Source organism: Balaenoptera physalus (genome assembly GCF_965194825.1).
Source record: "Balaenoptera physalus genome assembly, chromosome: 16".
Lineage (NCBI taxonomy): Eukaryota > Metazoa > Chordata > Mammalia > Artiodactyla > Balaenopteridae > Balaenoptera > Balaenoptera physalus.
In genome coordinates, this window is record NC_138898.1 from 2,868,543 (window position 1) to 2,882,765 (window position 14,223).

The 14,223-nt window shown below is 43.5% G+C and overlaps 1 protein-coding gene across 1 annotated transcript in view; it reads right to left on the minus strand.

The window, feature by feature from the left end:
- Positions 1 to 14,010, minus strand: part of LOC309644550 (uncharacterized protein) — a 73,997-nt gene extending 59,987 nt beyond the window's left edge. Inside the window, exons 1-2 of the mRNA XM_082428342.1 lie at positions 13,664 to 14,010; positions 3,057 to 4,667 (exon numbers count right to left, since the gene is read on the minus strand). Coding sequence (XP_082284468.1) covers positions 3,057 to 3,062 — 6 coding nt within the window. The 5' untranslated portion in view covers positions 3,063 to 4,667; positions 13,664 to 14,010. The remainder of the gene's footprint in view (positions 1 to 3,056; positions 4,668 to 13,663) is intronic.
- Positions 14,011 to 14,223: the final 213 nt, after the last annotated feature.

Here is a 14,223-nt window from a genome sequence, read left to right on the forward strand (position 1 = left end):
GCCAGCCCTACCTTTGATCTCTTTGATTTGCTGCTTTCTCATCCCGGCTGTTTTAGGTCTCATCTAAATTTCCTCATCACCTTTAATGCACATTTTTATCCCATTTTTCCTAACGATTTTTAGATGCTGGTGCAAGGTGTTCTCTTAAAACACACACACACAGTTACGATATTGTCAAAGAGGGCTCATCAGTACAGAAAGAGGGATTTGGCATCAAAATTGCTGGATGCTTAGAACAGCCTGCAATACACCAGTTTTTCAAATACGACATTACTGCCAATTAGCTGCAGAAATTTCTGATGGCAAGTTTTCTTTTTCTACATTTTTAAAAATAAGACTATTTTTTGTCTTTGAAATACTTATACAAGCTAGACTTTTTGGAAGGGACTAATGGATGAAAATTGAAGAAAAAGTGACGTAGCATTTTAAAACATTTGAAGTTTTACTCACTTCTAAGATCAAATGCATTTTTAAAAAAACTAATGGAAAATGAAATCTGGCATAATTTCATTTTGACTGATGTTTGTGATTCACTCCAGTTCAGGGTTGTAAGGTTCTGAACATACACAACCATCTGGAGGGTTCCCCCCGAATCCTTTCTTCAGTCAACATGTATTTTCTTAACTGGACAGCCACATGTAAAAGAATGAAATTACAACACTCCCTAACACCATACACAAAAATAAACTCAAAATGGATTAAAGACCTAAATGTAAGGCCAGACACTATAAAACTCTTAGAGGAAAACATAGGCAGAACACTCTATGACATAAATCACAGGAAGATCATTTTTGACCCACCTCCTAGAGTAATGGAAATAAAAACAAAAATAAACAAATGGGACCTAATGAAACTTAAAAGCTTTTGCACAGCAAAGGAAACCATAAACAAGACAAAAAGACAGCTCTCAGAATGGGAGAAAATATTTGCAAATGAAGCAACTGACAAAGGATTAATCTCCAAAATATACAAGCAGCTCATGCAGGTCAATATCAAAAAAACAAGCAACCCAAACCAAAAATGGGCAGAAGACCTAAACAAACATTTCTACAAAGAAGATACACAGATTGCCAACAAACACATGAAAGGATGCTCAACATCACTAATCATTAGAGAAATGCAAATCAAAACTACAATGAGGTATCATCTCACAGTGGTCAGAATGGCCATCATCAAAAAATCTACAAACAATAAATGCTGGAGAGAGTGTGGAGAAAAGGGAACCCTCTTGCACTGTTGGTGGGATGTAAATTGAACAGTATGGAGATTCCTTAAAAAACTAAAAATACAACTACCATACGACACAGCAATCCCACTACTGGGCATATACCCTAAGAAAACCATAATTCAAAACGAGTCAAGTATCACAATGTTCACTGCAGCACTACTTACAATAGCCAGGACATGGAAGCAACCTAAGTGTCCATCGACAGATGAATGGATAAAGAAGATGAGGTACATATATACAATGGAATATTACTCAGCCATAAAAAGAAATGAAACTGAGTTATTTATAGTGAGGTGGATGGGCCTAGAGACTGTCATACAGAGTGAAGTAAGTCAGAAAGAGAAAAACAAATACCGTATGCTAACACATATATATGGAATCTAAAAAAAAATGGTTCTGAAGAACCTAGGGGCAGGACAGGAATAAAGATGCAGACGTAGAGAATGGACTTGAGGACGTAGGGAGGGGGAAGGGTAAGCTGGGAAGTGAGAGAGTGGCATGGACATATACACACTACTAAACGTAAAACAGATAGCTAGTGGGAAGCAGCCACATAGCACAGGGAGATCAGCTTGGTGCTTTGTGACCACCTAGAGGGGTGGGATAGGGAGGGTGGGAGGGAGACGCAAGAGGGAGGGGATATGGGGATATATGTATATGTATAGCTGATTCACTTTGTTATAAAGCAGAAACTAACACACCATTGTAAAGCAATTATACTCCAATAAAGATGTTAAAAAAAAAAAGAAATCAAGAAGAACTGCACACACAGAAAAAAACAACTATGTATTTTCTTTATTGACGCTGTTTTGTGACAGGCACAGTGCTCTTGTATCTGTCTGTTTTTAGGACAAATCAAATATGAGAGATACCCTTTCCTCAGCCATTGCACGCCCCTGAGGTTCTGAATTGTGGTTCATTCTTTCCCTTCTGCCCTACCTGCGTCTTCACTCCTCCTCTCCTCTCCCCTCTCACCGCCCTGGACCAGCCCCTGAGCCTCCGGTCGTGATTTAGTTTAACAGCCTCCTGCCCAGGCTCTCTGACCCCTGCCTGGCCCCATTTCCTGGGCTGAGAGACAGAGGCCGAACTCGTTACCCTGACGTCCTCTGTTCCAGTCCCATCCCAACTTCCCCGGGAGGCCGGCCTCACTGCCCCGACTTTGCCCGTCTCCCTCTGGGGTCCAGAAAATAGCCTTGTGTTCCCATCCCACCTCCAGGCCACATCGCTGTTGTGTCCCTCTACCTCCTGCCAGGCCTGCCAAAACACATGTGGACCTGCAGCTGACTGTGACCTCCCTCATTTCTGTCTTCAAGCAGCTTCGAACAGAACAATGACCTACATGCACAGAACTCAATGTGGACCGTGCACCTAACTCGTGCACAGCCTGCAAGTTAGGAGTTGTAAGTACTTTACAAAGGAGGACTTTAACCTGGGGCCAGAAAGGATCAAGTGCCAGAGGTCAAACAGCTACCTAGTGGTGAAGGAGGTTTTCCAGTGCAAGTGACCCTGGGACGGGAGCAGACACCTCCCCACTGTGCTGGCTCTATCTCGTGTTGGAATCACAAATACTCAGTGTCCAATTGTTAACATTTTCACCTGAACTGTGGTCTGCTCTAATCCTTTGGGCTTAGAAATCCAGAAAGCAAGGAAAGTGATCTGTGTCCCTGACCTGTTTTAGTGAGGGCTTTCCAGATGGTGGATCAGTGATTTAATGGCTATAGAAAGAATCACTTAAAAGGACATCAGCAAGTGGTACAATAGGAGGTCACAGGCTCTGTCCCCTCACAGAAAAAATATGATATAAACAACCATCCACGGATGAACATACCTTCATGGGGGCTCTGGACCCCAAGTGAGAGATCCCAGCATCTAAGCGGAGAAGAAATGAGGAAACACGTCAAGGGATGCATGTAAACGTCTAACTTCTCTGCAGATCTAGGCTCCAGGCCCTGTTAAAAAATGGACAAACGAGTTGAATAGATACCTTTCCAAAGATACATACAGATGGCCAACGGGTACATGAAAAGATACTCAGCATCACTAATCATCAGGGAAATGCAAATCAAAAACCACACTGAGCTATCTCCTCGCACCTCTTAGAATGGCTACTTTTAAGAAAAACAAAAGATAGCAAGTGTTGGTGAGGATGTGGAGAAAGGGAAACCCTGGAGCACTGTTGGTGGGAATGTAAATTGGTGCAGCCACTGTGGAAAACCATATGGTGCTTCTTTAAAAAATTAAAAATGGAACTACCATATGATTCAGCCATCCCACTTCTGGATATTTATCCAAACGAATTGAAATCAGTATCTGGAAGGGATACCTGCATCCCGACGTTCACAGCATGTTTTGCCTGTTCATTCACAGTAGCCAAGATACGGAAACAACATAAATGTCCATCCACCGATGAATGGATAAAGAAAATGTGAGCTATATTTGGAGTGGAATATTATTCAGCTTTTAAGAAGAAAGAAAGGCTGCCATCTGCAACAACATAGATGGGCCTGTAGGACATTGTGCTGAGTGAAGTAATCCAGTCACAGAAAGATAAATACTGCGTGATCTCACGTATATGTGAAATCTAATCTACTCAAACTCCGCAAGCAAAGGGTAGAATAGTGATTGCCAAGGTGGGGGAGGGAAACTGGGAGATGTTGGTCAAGGGGTGCCAAGTTTCACTTATGCAGGAGAAGTAAGTTCTGGAGATATTCTACCCAGCAGAGTGCCTAGAGCTAACAATACTGTATTGTATGCTCAAAATTTTCCAAGAGGGTAGATCTTACATTAAGTGCTCTTACCACAAAACTAATAATAATAACAGGGGCAGGAGGAAATTTTGGGAGGTGATGGATATGTCTACAGCCTTGACGGTGCAATGGTTTCACGGGACTATACTTATCCCCAAACTCATTGAGTCGTATACATTTAATATGTACTGCTTTTTACATGTCAGTCATATAGCTATTAAAAAAATAATGGTTTAAAAAAAATCCATTAGGGTATGCATAGTATAGAAATTAGCCAACCACATGTGCTGCTGTCTCCTCAAGCTGTTTGGATTTCAAAGGAAAAAGAAATAAAATGGCCATGTTTGGGCAACGTCTGCAAACTTGGCTTGTCTGATTCATTTTCTTAAACGTGGTTTCTGGGTCAAACCATGCACTGCAGACGCTGGGGTGAGACGGAGGACGTCGGGAAGGCTGTGCTGTGGATTTCTGCGGTGCTGAAATCCATCCATGTCTCAGTGTTCCCCACAAGTCTCTTCTGTATGACATCTTTCAGCCACATTCGTGTTGCCAACATGGTAGCTGTGGATAGTGGCCTTTGTGGAGGGGTCCAGGCCCGAATGTTGTTAATGATCTCTTTGCTTCCTAAAGTGGTTTTGTTGGGTTTAATTGATGTGTTTTAGGGGACAGGCATGAATCTGTCGCTTTCTCTTCTAAAGGGAGAAAATGAAGGGTTTTTATTCCCCAGCCTGGTATTCTTTGGGGCCCCCCCGGCCAAGGGGGAGGCTGTACCCCAACCCCTACCCTGAGCCAGTGGTGGGAGGACACACCGCCGTGCCGGCAGCCTCAGGATGGGTTAAAGCCACCTTCACGAGCACAGGCCAGACCCCGATGGAGGGTTTTCAGAAATTTTCACAAGTGAACGAGCTGGGAACCCGGCCAGGAAATCCATCCTTTAGTGGACCACACCCTGTTATCTTGAGGACCAGATTTACCACACACGGGCTTAGCTGAGGGTTAAGATGAACTGTAGCCTTGGTTTACTGAGTGCTTACTCTGCGCCAGGTGGTGCACCAAGGGATGAACACAGGTCATTTCATTAAACCCTCGCACGACCGCGTGAAGACCTGTGGCCTCTCTGGCTAAGGAGGGGAAACTGAAGCTCCAAGGACTCCAGTAACTTGCCTGATGCCCCAGCTCCCAGGCGGCAAAGCCCCGTCCGGGGGACAGCGGGGACAGCAGGGCCTGCACCACTAGTGAAGATGCTGTAATGGGACTCTGGACACTTCACGCCAGGAGGCTGCTGAACTCGTCACAGGCAGTGTTACAGCAATTGGGACGCGCTGGCCGGCGCTGCTCTGAACACACATTCCACTCCTGGGCGCTTGTGCCCGAAATGAAAATAGTCTCGGCTTTGCCTTCCCGCCTCTCGAAGCTGAAAACTGCTTTTCTCTAGCTACATTCATTCTAAATACGGGCTCCTCTCTAAATACATAGTCTAGAAAATCTGAACAATGAAGCAAAGCATGAAGTAAGATATCCTCTAGAATCCTGCCATCAGTGGGCAATTGCTTTTAGCGTTTCCTGAAGTGTTTACAGTTTCTGCAAATAACTGCCACGGACAGCCGTGCACGCACATTCACGTGGGAACCCACTCCAGTGACAGTAACGCGGACTGGAGAAGAGGCAGCAATGTGGAGCCTGCATTTTCACTTAATCATCTGTCCAGGGTGTTTGTCCACGTTGATGGGCTCAGCTACACACTGTCGAGTGGCACGGAGCATTCCAATCTGTCATTGTACCGTAATGTGTCTCTCCAGCCTCTTATCTGTGAACATCTACATCGCTTCCAGTGCTTCACTGTTATCAGATTTGATGGACACCCTTCTACATAATCTTTAGCATCTGTCCACTTGCCTCTTACAGGGAGGGCAGTGAATAACCGGGAGCAGTATGCAATCTGCCACAACCACTATGATTACATGTCATCAGTATTATACTTATCACTGCCAATCCACAGGACTGGAGCTTTGCAGTAAAAGAATATGATTGGTTTTTTTTTCATTCTTTCTAAAGAAGTTGCTTTAGCATTTCTTGTATGGCAGGCCTACTAGCAAGATGAAGGAGACATGACACTAATATAAGGTGGATGCCGGATTGACCCTGGAGGAGAAAGGGACATTCTTAGAAAAACTGGTGACGTGACTAAAGCCTGGAGTTTAGTTAAGAGTAAATATCAAGTTAAGTTCTCAGTTTCGACAAAGGTATGATGGCTACATAAGATGTTAATGCAAGGAAAACTGAGTGAAGGACATACAGGAACCCTCTGTACCATCACTGCAATTTTTCTGTAAATCTAATATCATTGCAAATTTTAAAAGTTTATTTAAAAAAGAGAAGAGGAAAGGGGGGAGGGATAAATTAGGAGTTTGGGATTAACATATGCACACTAATATATATAAAATAGATAACCAACAAGGACCTACTGTATAGCACAGGGAACACTACTCGATATTTTGTGATAACCTATAAGAGAAAAGAATCTGAAAAAGAATATATATATATAATATATATAACTGAATCACTTTGCTGTATACCTGAAACTAACACAACATTGTAAATCAACTATAGTTCAATTTAAAAAAACAGTTCAATAAAAAAAAAAAAAACAGTGGGCTTCCCTAGTGGCGCAGTGGTTAAGAATCCGTCTGCCAATGCAGGGGACACGGGTTTGAGTCCTGGTCCGGGAAGATCCCACATGCCGTGGAGCAGCTAAGCCCGTGCGCCACAACTACTGAGCCTGAGCTCTAGAGCCCCTAAGCCACAACTACTGAGCCTGTGTGCCACAACTACTGAGCCTGCGCTCTAGAGCCCACAAGCCACAACTACTGAGCCCGCATGCCTAGAAGCTGTGCTCCGCAACAAGAGAAGCCACGGCAATGAGAAGCCCACGCACCACAACGAAGAGCAGCCACCGCTCGCCGCAACTAGAGAAAGTCCGCGTGCAGCAACAAAGACCCAATGCAGCCATAAATAAATAAATAAATAAAATTTTTTAAAAAACAGTAACAACAACAACAAAAAAGAATAGAGCTCTTTTTATTGGGAATAAAAATGTTATTACAAACCAGTAAAAGAAAAAACACCTGGGTATAACTTGGTAACTCTTGGTCACCTACATCAACTGGACTTTAATGTTGAAAGTTAACGTTCTGAAAATATGAGGCGTGGGAGCGGGGAGGAACTTCTCCTTTGGAACGTTCTGCTGATCATGGTGCAGACTCCAAAATGCTTCCCAAATCCGACGCCAGGCTCTGGGCCCTGGGGTTTCCAATTTCTTCCCTTATTTGGGGTGACTTCACTCCTCTAAGGGGACCATCCTTGGGTTTGGAAGAATCCAAGGGGCGGATCGCAGTTTGTTCCAGAGGCTGCCCTGTCTGCTTCAATGATCAGCTGGTGGAGGCTGAGGGCGTGGACGCTGACCATCCACCCTGCCTGCGTCACAGTAACGGTGCTGCCACTCACTACCTGCTCACATGGGGCGAGTCACTTAACCTCTCACTTCACCTCCAAAACAGGAAGAAGAATAGCTTTGTTGTGATGACTGTATAAGTTAATACAAGAAATGCACTTGGAATAATACCTGATTTAATAAAGATGACCTTTATTACTGTATTAGTTTTCTTTTGGTTGTGCCGTGGCAACAAATCCCTCCCGAATCTCAGGGGCTGGCGATGACAAGGTCCTCTGAGGCTCTGCCCCCAACCCCGTTCCCTTTCTATGGTGGTGGGGGGGAAGGCACAGTGAGACTCAGAACCTCCCACAGGATTTGGGCATCGTTGTGGACTGATGCCATGGATAGGGGGATGGCATTTACCGTTTTCACTCACATTTAATTGGCCAAAGCAAGTCCAGTGGACAAGTCTGGTGTTAACAGGGACAAGGTCATGTAATCCTGTTACAGGGAGGGTAGTGAATAATTGGGAGCAGTATACAATCTACCACAACCATTATGATTACATATTATCAGTATTATACTTATGAGTGCCAATCCCCAGCACTGGAGCTTTGCAATAAAAGAATATGATCATTCTGTTTTCACTTTTCTTTAAAGAGGGTCCTCCTTTCCCTTAAGGCTTATTAGTAGGATTTGCAATTTACATAAAACAACATTCCTCTTCTGCATGCATTTCTCCATCCCATTGCTAGAGAAGATACACAACATTTTAGAACTGATTTCTAAAAGAACCATATCACTGAAACAAAATGTTAGAGAAGATCATTGTAAGAAATTTTCATGGCAAGGTGTCACGGTGTTTGCCTCAGAAGGAAAGGGGTGGAATGGAGACAAATGTGCTCCTTTACCCAGCGACTGTTTTCTCAAACCTGTTTTGTCTAATTAAAGGAAAATCAAGCAAAATAGTTCCAAAGTATCCTGGGGCTTCAGCTCACTTTTTGCACAGTGAGAATCTCAAACTTTCTCAAATCCTACCTCCAAGCTACACTCCTAAGAAGCTAGAAACTTCATCAATACAAAGACCAGAAATTTAAGCACACTGTACTTCAGTCTTTAAGGGGAAAGAGCCCAAGGGGAATTGAGAGATTTCCATGAGTATTTAAAATTTGAACAGTGCAGATCCAAAACCAAAAGCCACCAGAAAGGTTTCAGGAGAAATAATTTAATTGTAAATCCAAAGCAATAAATAATCAAGCATTGGTTCTCCAATGTCTAAAGTGCATCATCAGAGGATTTTATGTCTTGATTCACTGAAATGAACACAATAATGATCTCTGATTTTCAGGCTGGCCGTTAGGAGTGTTTGAAGTACCACTGTTTTCTGAAAGTGCGATAAAGAAGCAGCCATTCGGTAGCTACAGTCGCATTCTGTGTAGAACTCTAGAAGGCGCGGATATTCATTGTTCGTGGTTATCAATTTGACCTCTACTGAGTGGCCCAGATTTATGGGAAACTCATTAAGGAGTCAGGCGGTGACTGCACTCCCTCCCATCTGATAATTTACAGCATTCGGTGGGGAGCTGAGGGCTCCAAAACCGAACTCACTCAAAAGCTTTTCACTTACCAGAGACTGCATGTTTGGGGTAGAACGTAATACCCATTTTTTTCATCTAAAAGCTGGGAAGATGCTTTTAGCATTAGCAATTTAGACACAATTTACATTTATATGTAAATTTTAAAGTATATACAGACACACACAAACACACAAAGACACAGACACCCCACAGACACCCCCCCCACACACACACACACTTCTAGTCTTAGAAGTTCCTCTCTTCTCATCTCCAGCTGCCATCGTGTTGGGAGCCTTCATCTGCTTCTTGAGCAAGAGGAGATGGAGAACTAGGGCTGTCAACCAAAACATAGTGCAGGAAGAAGGATGCGAATAAGAAAGTAGTTTACTGGGGGTCTTAAGAATTGCAACTGGGAAGACACAGATTCCGGTAACCCCGAAAGAGTGTTCCAAGAGACAGAGTCAGGGGCTTATGAAGACAAAAGCCACAAGGTTGTTACAAGTTGCCGGCAGAGAACTGTGATTGGCTCTCACGCGAGTCAGAAAAGATCTGTCCTTACAAGTTGTTTTTGGGTAGGGGTCTGATAACTAGACTGTGGCGAGTCATTTTAGGGTAAGCGTCCGATAAGTATCTTGGGTTTACAGCAGGTGTTCTGGATGATTTCATCAGGCCCAAAGGTCAGATCCCATCCAGGCTGAGACACGCGTAAGTCACACTTCTTCTGTGGCCTCCCCACTCCACTTTAGAGAGTTCTCTTAGCAATACCAACTCCATTTTGATTTTCTTTCACCAGGCCCACTCTTAAGACATTTACCACTTTCTGAGACCACTGGGCAAGACTGTCAAGACCCCCAAGTAGCATTAGACCCAGAATGATGTAGAGTAATAAAAACTATACAACTTAAAAGTATGTGAAGATATACTAACTTTCTTCCAAGTACTTAGCTATACACTTCCACAAACAAAAGTTAATGACTTAACTTTTAGATCATTACAGTCCTTTGAAGTAGACATCATCATTGTTTGCACTTTATCGATGGAGAAGATGAAGCTCAGAGAGGTGAATCTGAGGTCATACGTGATTCTTCTGTAAGTTTTCATACTATGAAAAACTACGTGATATGCACACGCACATCTACATATCCATATATATGCAAGGTCTTTACATCATTGATAAAGTCAAAGGAAACTCAAGTAGATGCAGCAATTCCCAGGCATTGTTACTGGCTAATGCTGGTATGACTTCTTTTATCTGGTAGTCCCTGTCACATAATGCTTCTTAATACACAAATCAATGCGTATTTCCTACCCAACCCTGCTTGGTGGAATTCTTATTAAAGGTGACTTATTTTCGTTTCGTTATTAAAGCAAGTTTTCTAAAGGCTTTCTAGGAACAGAGGGTATTTGTTTCTTCCTTGCGCTCACCTAGTCAAGTCCCATCTGGTCAGATCCAACTCTGTTTACACCTGCACATACACAGCTGAAAGGAGCTGAAAGGAAAATGCAACCACCCTACCTGGCCTCAACCAGAAATCGTGAGCTCACCTCAAGAGAAGTCCATGCAGCCTCGCTGGACTCTAAGCTCCGCGACCCACTGGTCCTCAACACGTGGTCCCCAGCCAGCAGCATCAGCACCACCCACTGAAGCAGAGACCCTGCAGGGGAGGCCCAGCGTTCTCAGTTTTAACTGGACGTGTGCCCGAGTCTGGGGCTCACTCTCCCCTCCTCCCCCTCCTGGAGGGTTACTGAGCATCTTCTTTCTTCTCTTTGAAACAGAGATACCTCCTCCCCATCCTCACTCACAGCAGAATACCTTGCTTCCTCATCAGGAAGAACACAGAAGCAGTGAGAGGAGGACTTCCACGTTCTGCCACCATCACACCCACTAGCCTGCGTGCAGGTGGACGGGTGCCCTCCCTGTTGTTACTTTTGGTGAACTGCCTGTGCTCTCATCCAAGGCCGTCCATCCTCTCTGTTCTGGCACTGGATTTCTCGCCTCTGAAATATTCCAGGACCTACTTCAGCAATTCATCAGCTTCTATCACACCCTTGGTCATCTTTGTAATGAAAATCTGTTAGTAGTGTGATTCCTGCCTAAACTCAAGAAACAGACTGACATCTGAGCTGTCTTGATCCTCTATCTCTCGCCAGTCCGCTCGACTTTCCCCTTTATGTTAATCTTCTGCAAAGAGTTGTCTATACTTGTATCAAGTTCCTCTCTTTCCCTTGTCTGTTGAACCTACCCGTTGAGCTTGTATCCCTACCATTCACCAAAACTGTCCCTGAGAAGAACTCTAAAAGCTCCTCACTGCTAAGCCCGGAAGTCTTCTTTCAGTTCTCATGTTAACGTATTTGTCTGCAGCCTCTGACACAGCAGAGCATGGCCTCCTGTCTTCACTAGGCTTCTGATTGACTCTCCACTTCTTTCTTGATTCTCCACTTTCTTCACTGATACTCCTTCTGAGTCTCCCTTGCTGGTTCCTCCTCACTTCTCTAACCTCAAAATGTTGGGATGCCCAGGGCTCAGGGCTCAGCTCTGTTACTTCCTTACTTCTATTAGGTTCCCTAGGTAGTGGTTCTCAATCTTGGCTGCACATCAGAATCACCTGGAGTGTTGTGAAAACTTTCAACGCACCCTAGATGAATTCAATCGGAATTTCTTGGGGGGAACGGAAACATCAGTATGTTTTCGAAGCTTCCCAGGTGATTGCCATGTGCAGCCAAGTTTGAAAACCACTTTCCTAAGGGATCTCATCCAGTTTATTGCCAAATCATACACATGCTAATGGCCCGGACCTCAGAGTTCTGGCGAGTCCCTCTCCCTGACAATCCAGATTCCCACCCATCATCTGCAGTGAGATGGCTGAGATGCAACTCACACTTAAAATGTTCCAACTGGACTTTTAATCCATCACCCTAAAATTCAAGCAAAGTCTTCTTCACCTTAGCAAATGGAAAATCCATCTTTCCAGGTTCTCAGGCCAAATTTCTTGAGGTGGCCTCAACCCCCCTCTTCCTCGTGCATCCTATGTCCAATCTGTAGCAAATTCCCTACTGCGAAGTACGTCTGAATCTGACCGTTCCTCACCATCCCCACCGCCACCTCCCTGGACCAAGCCATCATCCTCCCCTGCCTGATTCCTGCAGCGACCTCCCCCCACCCGCTTCCATTCTCCCCCCTCCCCTTTCTCTGTCAACACGACCAGAATGGGTCTTTCAGAACACAAGTCGGTTCCTGTCCAGTCTTGGCTGAAACTCTCCAGTGGCTTCTGATTTCACCAAGGGTAAAACCCAAGGGCACCATTTTCTTTCTAGGTAACTTTTCTTAATCATTTTTATATCTATAGTCCATTTCATGCCATTGTTAATCAGAGATTATCAAAACAGATAGTGGAATTGTTCCCAGCTACAAAAATCTTACCTCTTTTCTACATGACAAGAAAACACTTTTAGATAGTTCTAGATCAGCATTTTCTAAACTTACCTAACCATGAAACATTTTTAAATTATAATATATTGATGGAACACCGAGAGGAGTTCATGAAATATAAATGTAGGCTTAGATTAAAGTAGACAGCACCAAAAAAAGTTTTCAAAGGTGAATTAATCACTTAAAGAAATAATAAAAATTTGATTCATATTCACAGAACAAAAAACAAATTAGAGGAATCTGCTTAGGCATAAGTTAATGAGAATAAACTATATCAACATAAAGTAATTTTTTTGCATGTGCATTTTTTAATAAAAGAAGACATGCTCCAAAAAATGTTTTATTAAATAACACTTTTTGGGATCTATTCTAGAACACACAGCTGCTTAAAACTTGGGATAATGTTGCTGAGCTTCATCCCCATATGAGGTACCGGATCAAATCTATTTCCACTTTTTGCTCAATTAGAGTGGGATATGAACATTCTGCTTCTCCACGCATGACGTGGCAAAGAAACAGACATGTAAACTACATTTTTCACGATATTTGGGAGCAACTGAATTAGGTTGCTCCTCAACTCATTCACCTTGATATTGTTTATTCATTGATCTGACCTTGATATTTCAGAAACCGAATCTGCATATGCTTCTCTTCTCTTCGAAGTTCTCACTTGAGAAGTTCCAGATAGTTTGAGAGCCTCACGAATTTGTGTGGTTTTGTCACTTTGCTGCTGTTTTGATAAAACTGCCTTTCCAGCCACAGAGCTGTGGGGAAGCAATTTGCTCGGTATAAATATTTCAGGCACCATAAATGTTGAATAATGCCGCAGATGTATGTTGAAATATTCAGCCAAAATACACAGCACAGAGCAGTGGCCAATCAGTAGACAACATTCATGTGAAGGGCAGTTGACAAGTGCTGCCTGGACACCGGGAGGCTTGACCTTGGGTATCTGTCAAAGGACAGAGTGTGGTGGTTTTGAGCTGGGTGCCTGGGTCCAAACCTTGGTTCTGCTCCTTAGCAGCTGTGTGCCAGGGCAAATGCTTTAATGCTTCTGAACCTCAGCTATCTCATCTCTAAAATGGGAACAATAATAGTCTTACAGGATTAAAGATGAAATATGAAGCATTAGAATAGTACCTAGCACATAAGAAGTCCTACACGAGCATTAGATTATTTTTCTGAGATTATCACATAGTAAGAGGAACAATTCTGTTTGCTGCCTTTTTACAGATATCTAAAAAATACCTTTTAAAAAGTGAAGGTTAGAAATATAATCCTCCCACTGCCCCAAAGCAACAGTCATGAATATATTCCATAGACCACATCTGAGGAAATATCTTCTTGAAGCAGTTGATACAGTCAGGCTTTTTTCCAGCCTTGCACACCATATTGAGCTGGAAATTTATCTGGAAATAATGATGATAATACGAACCATTTAATAAACACGTTTGGTCCAGACACTAAGCTAGGGGTTAGATGTGCTTCACTCCTGATTCCTGAATCAGTCCTGCAAAGTAGCCATCACCTCTGCCTCTTCCTGGAGAGGAAAATGTGTGGCAGAGACATTGACTGACTTGTCTTGACACCTTGGGCATGGCGAGTGGTGAGCCTGGAAGAGGCCCAGGCTGTCCTGTCCTAATACCAGATGCTTAGCCTCTGCCCCTCCATCACTGGGGATAAACAACAAGGCATAAGGCACACTAAGAAGAAATATGGACAGGAAAGATGGTCAGTTGGGGATGACCAAAGATCCTGTTAGAGCAAGGTCAAAGAAGAGTTTGTTACAGCTGGGGGCAGAGGTGGGT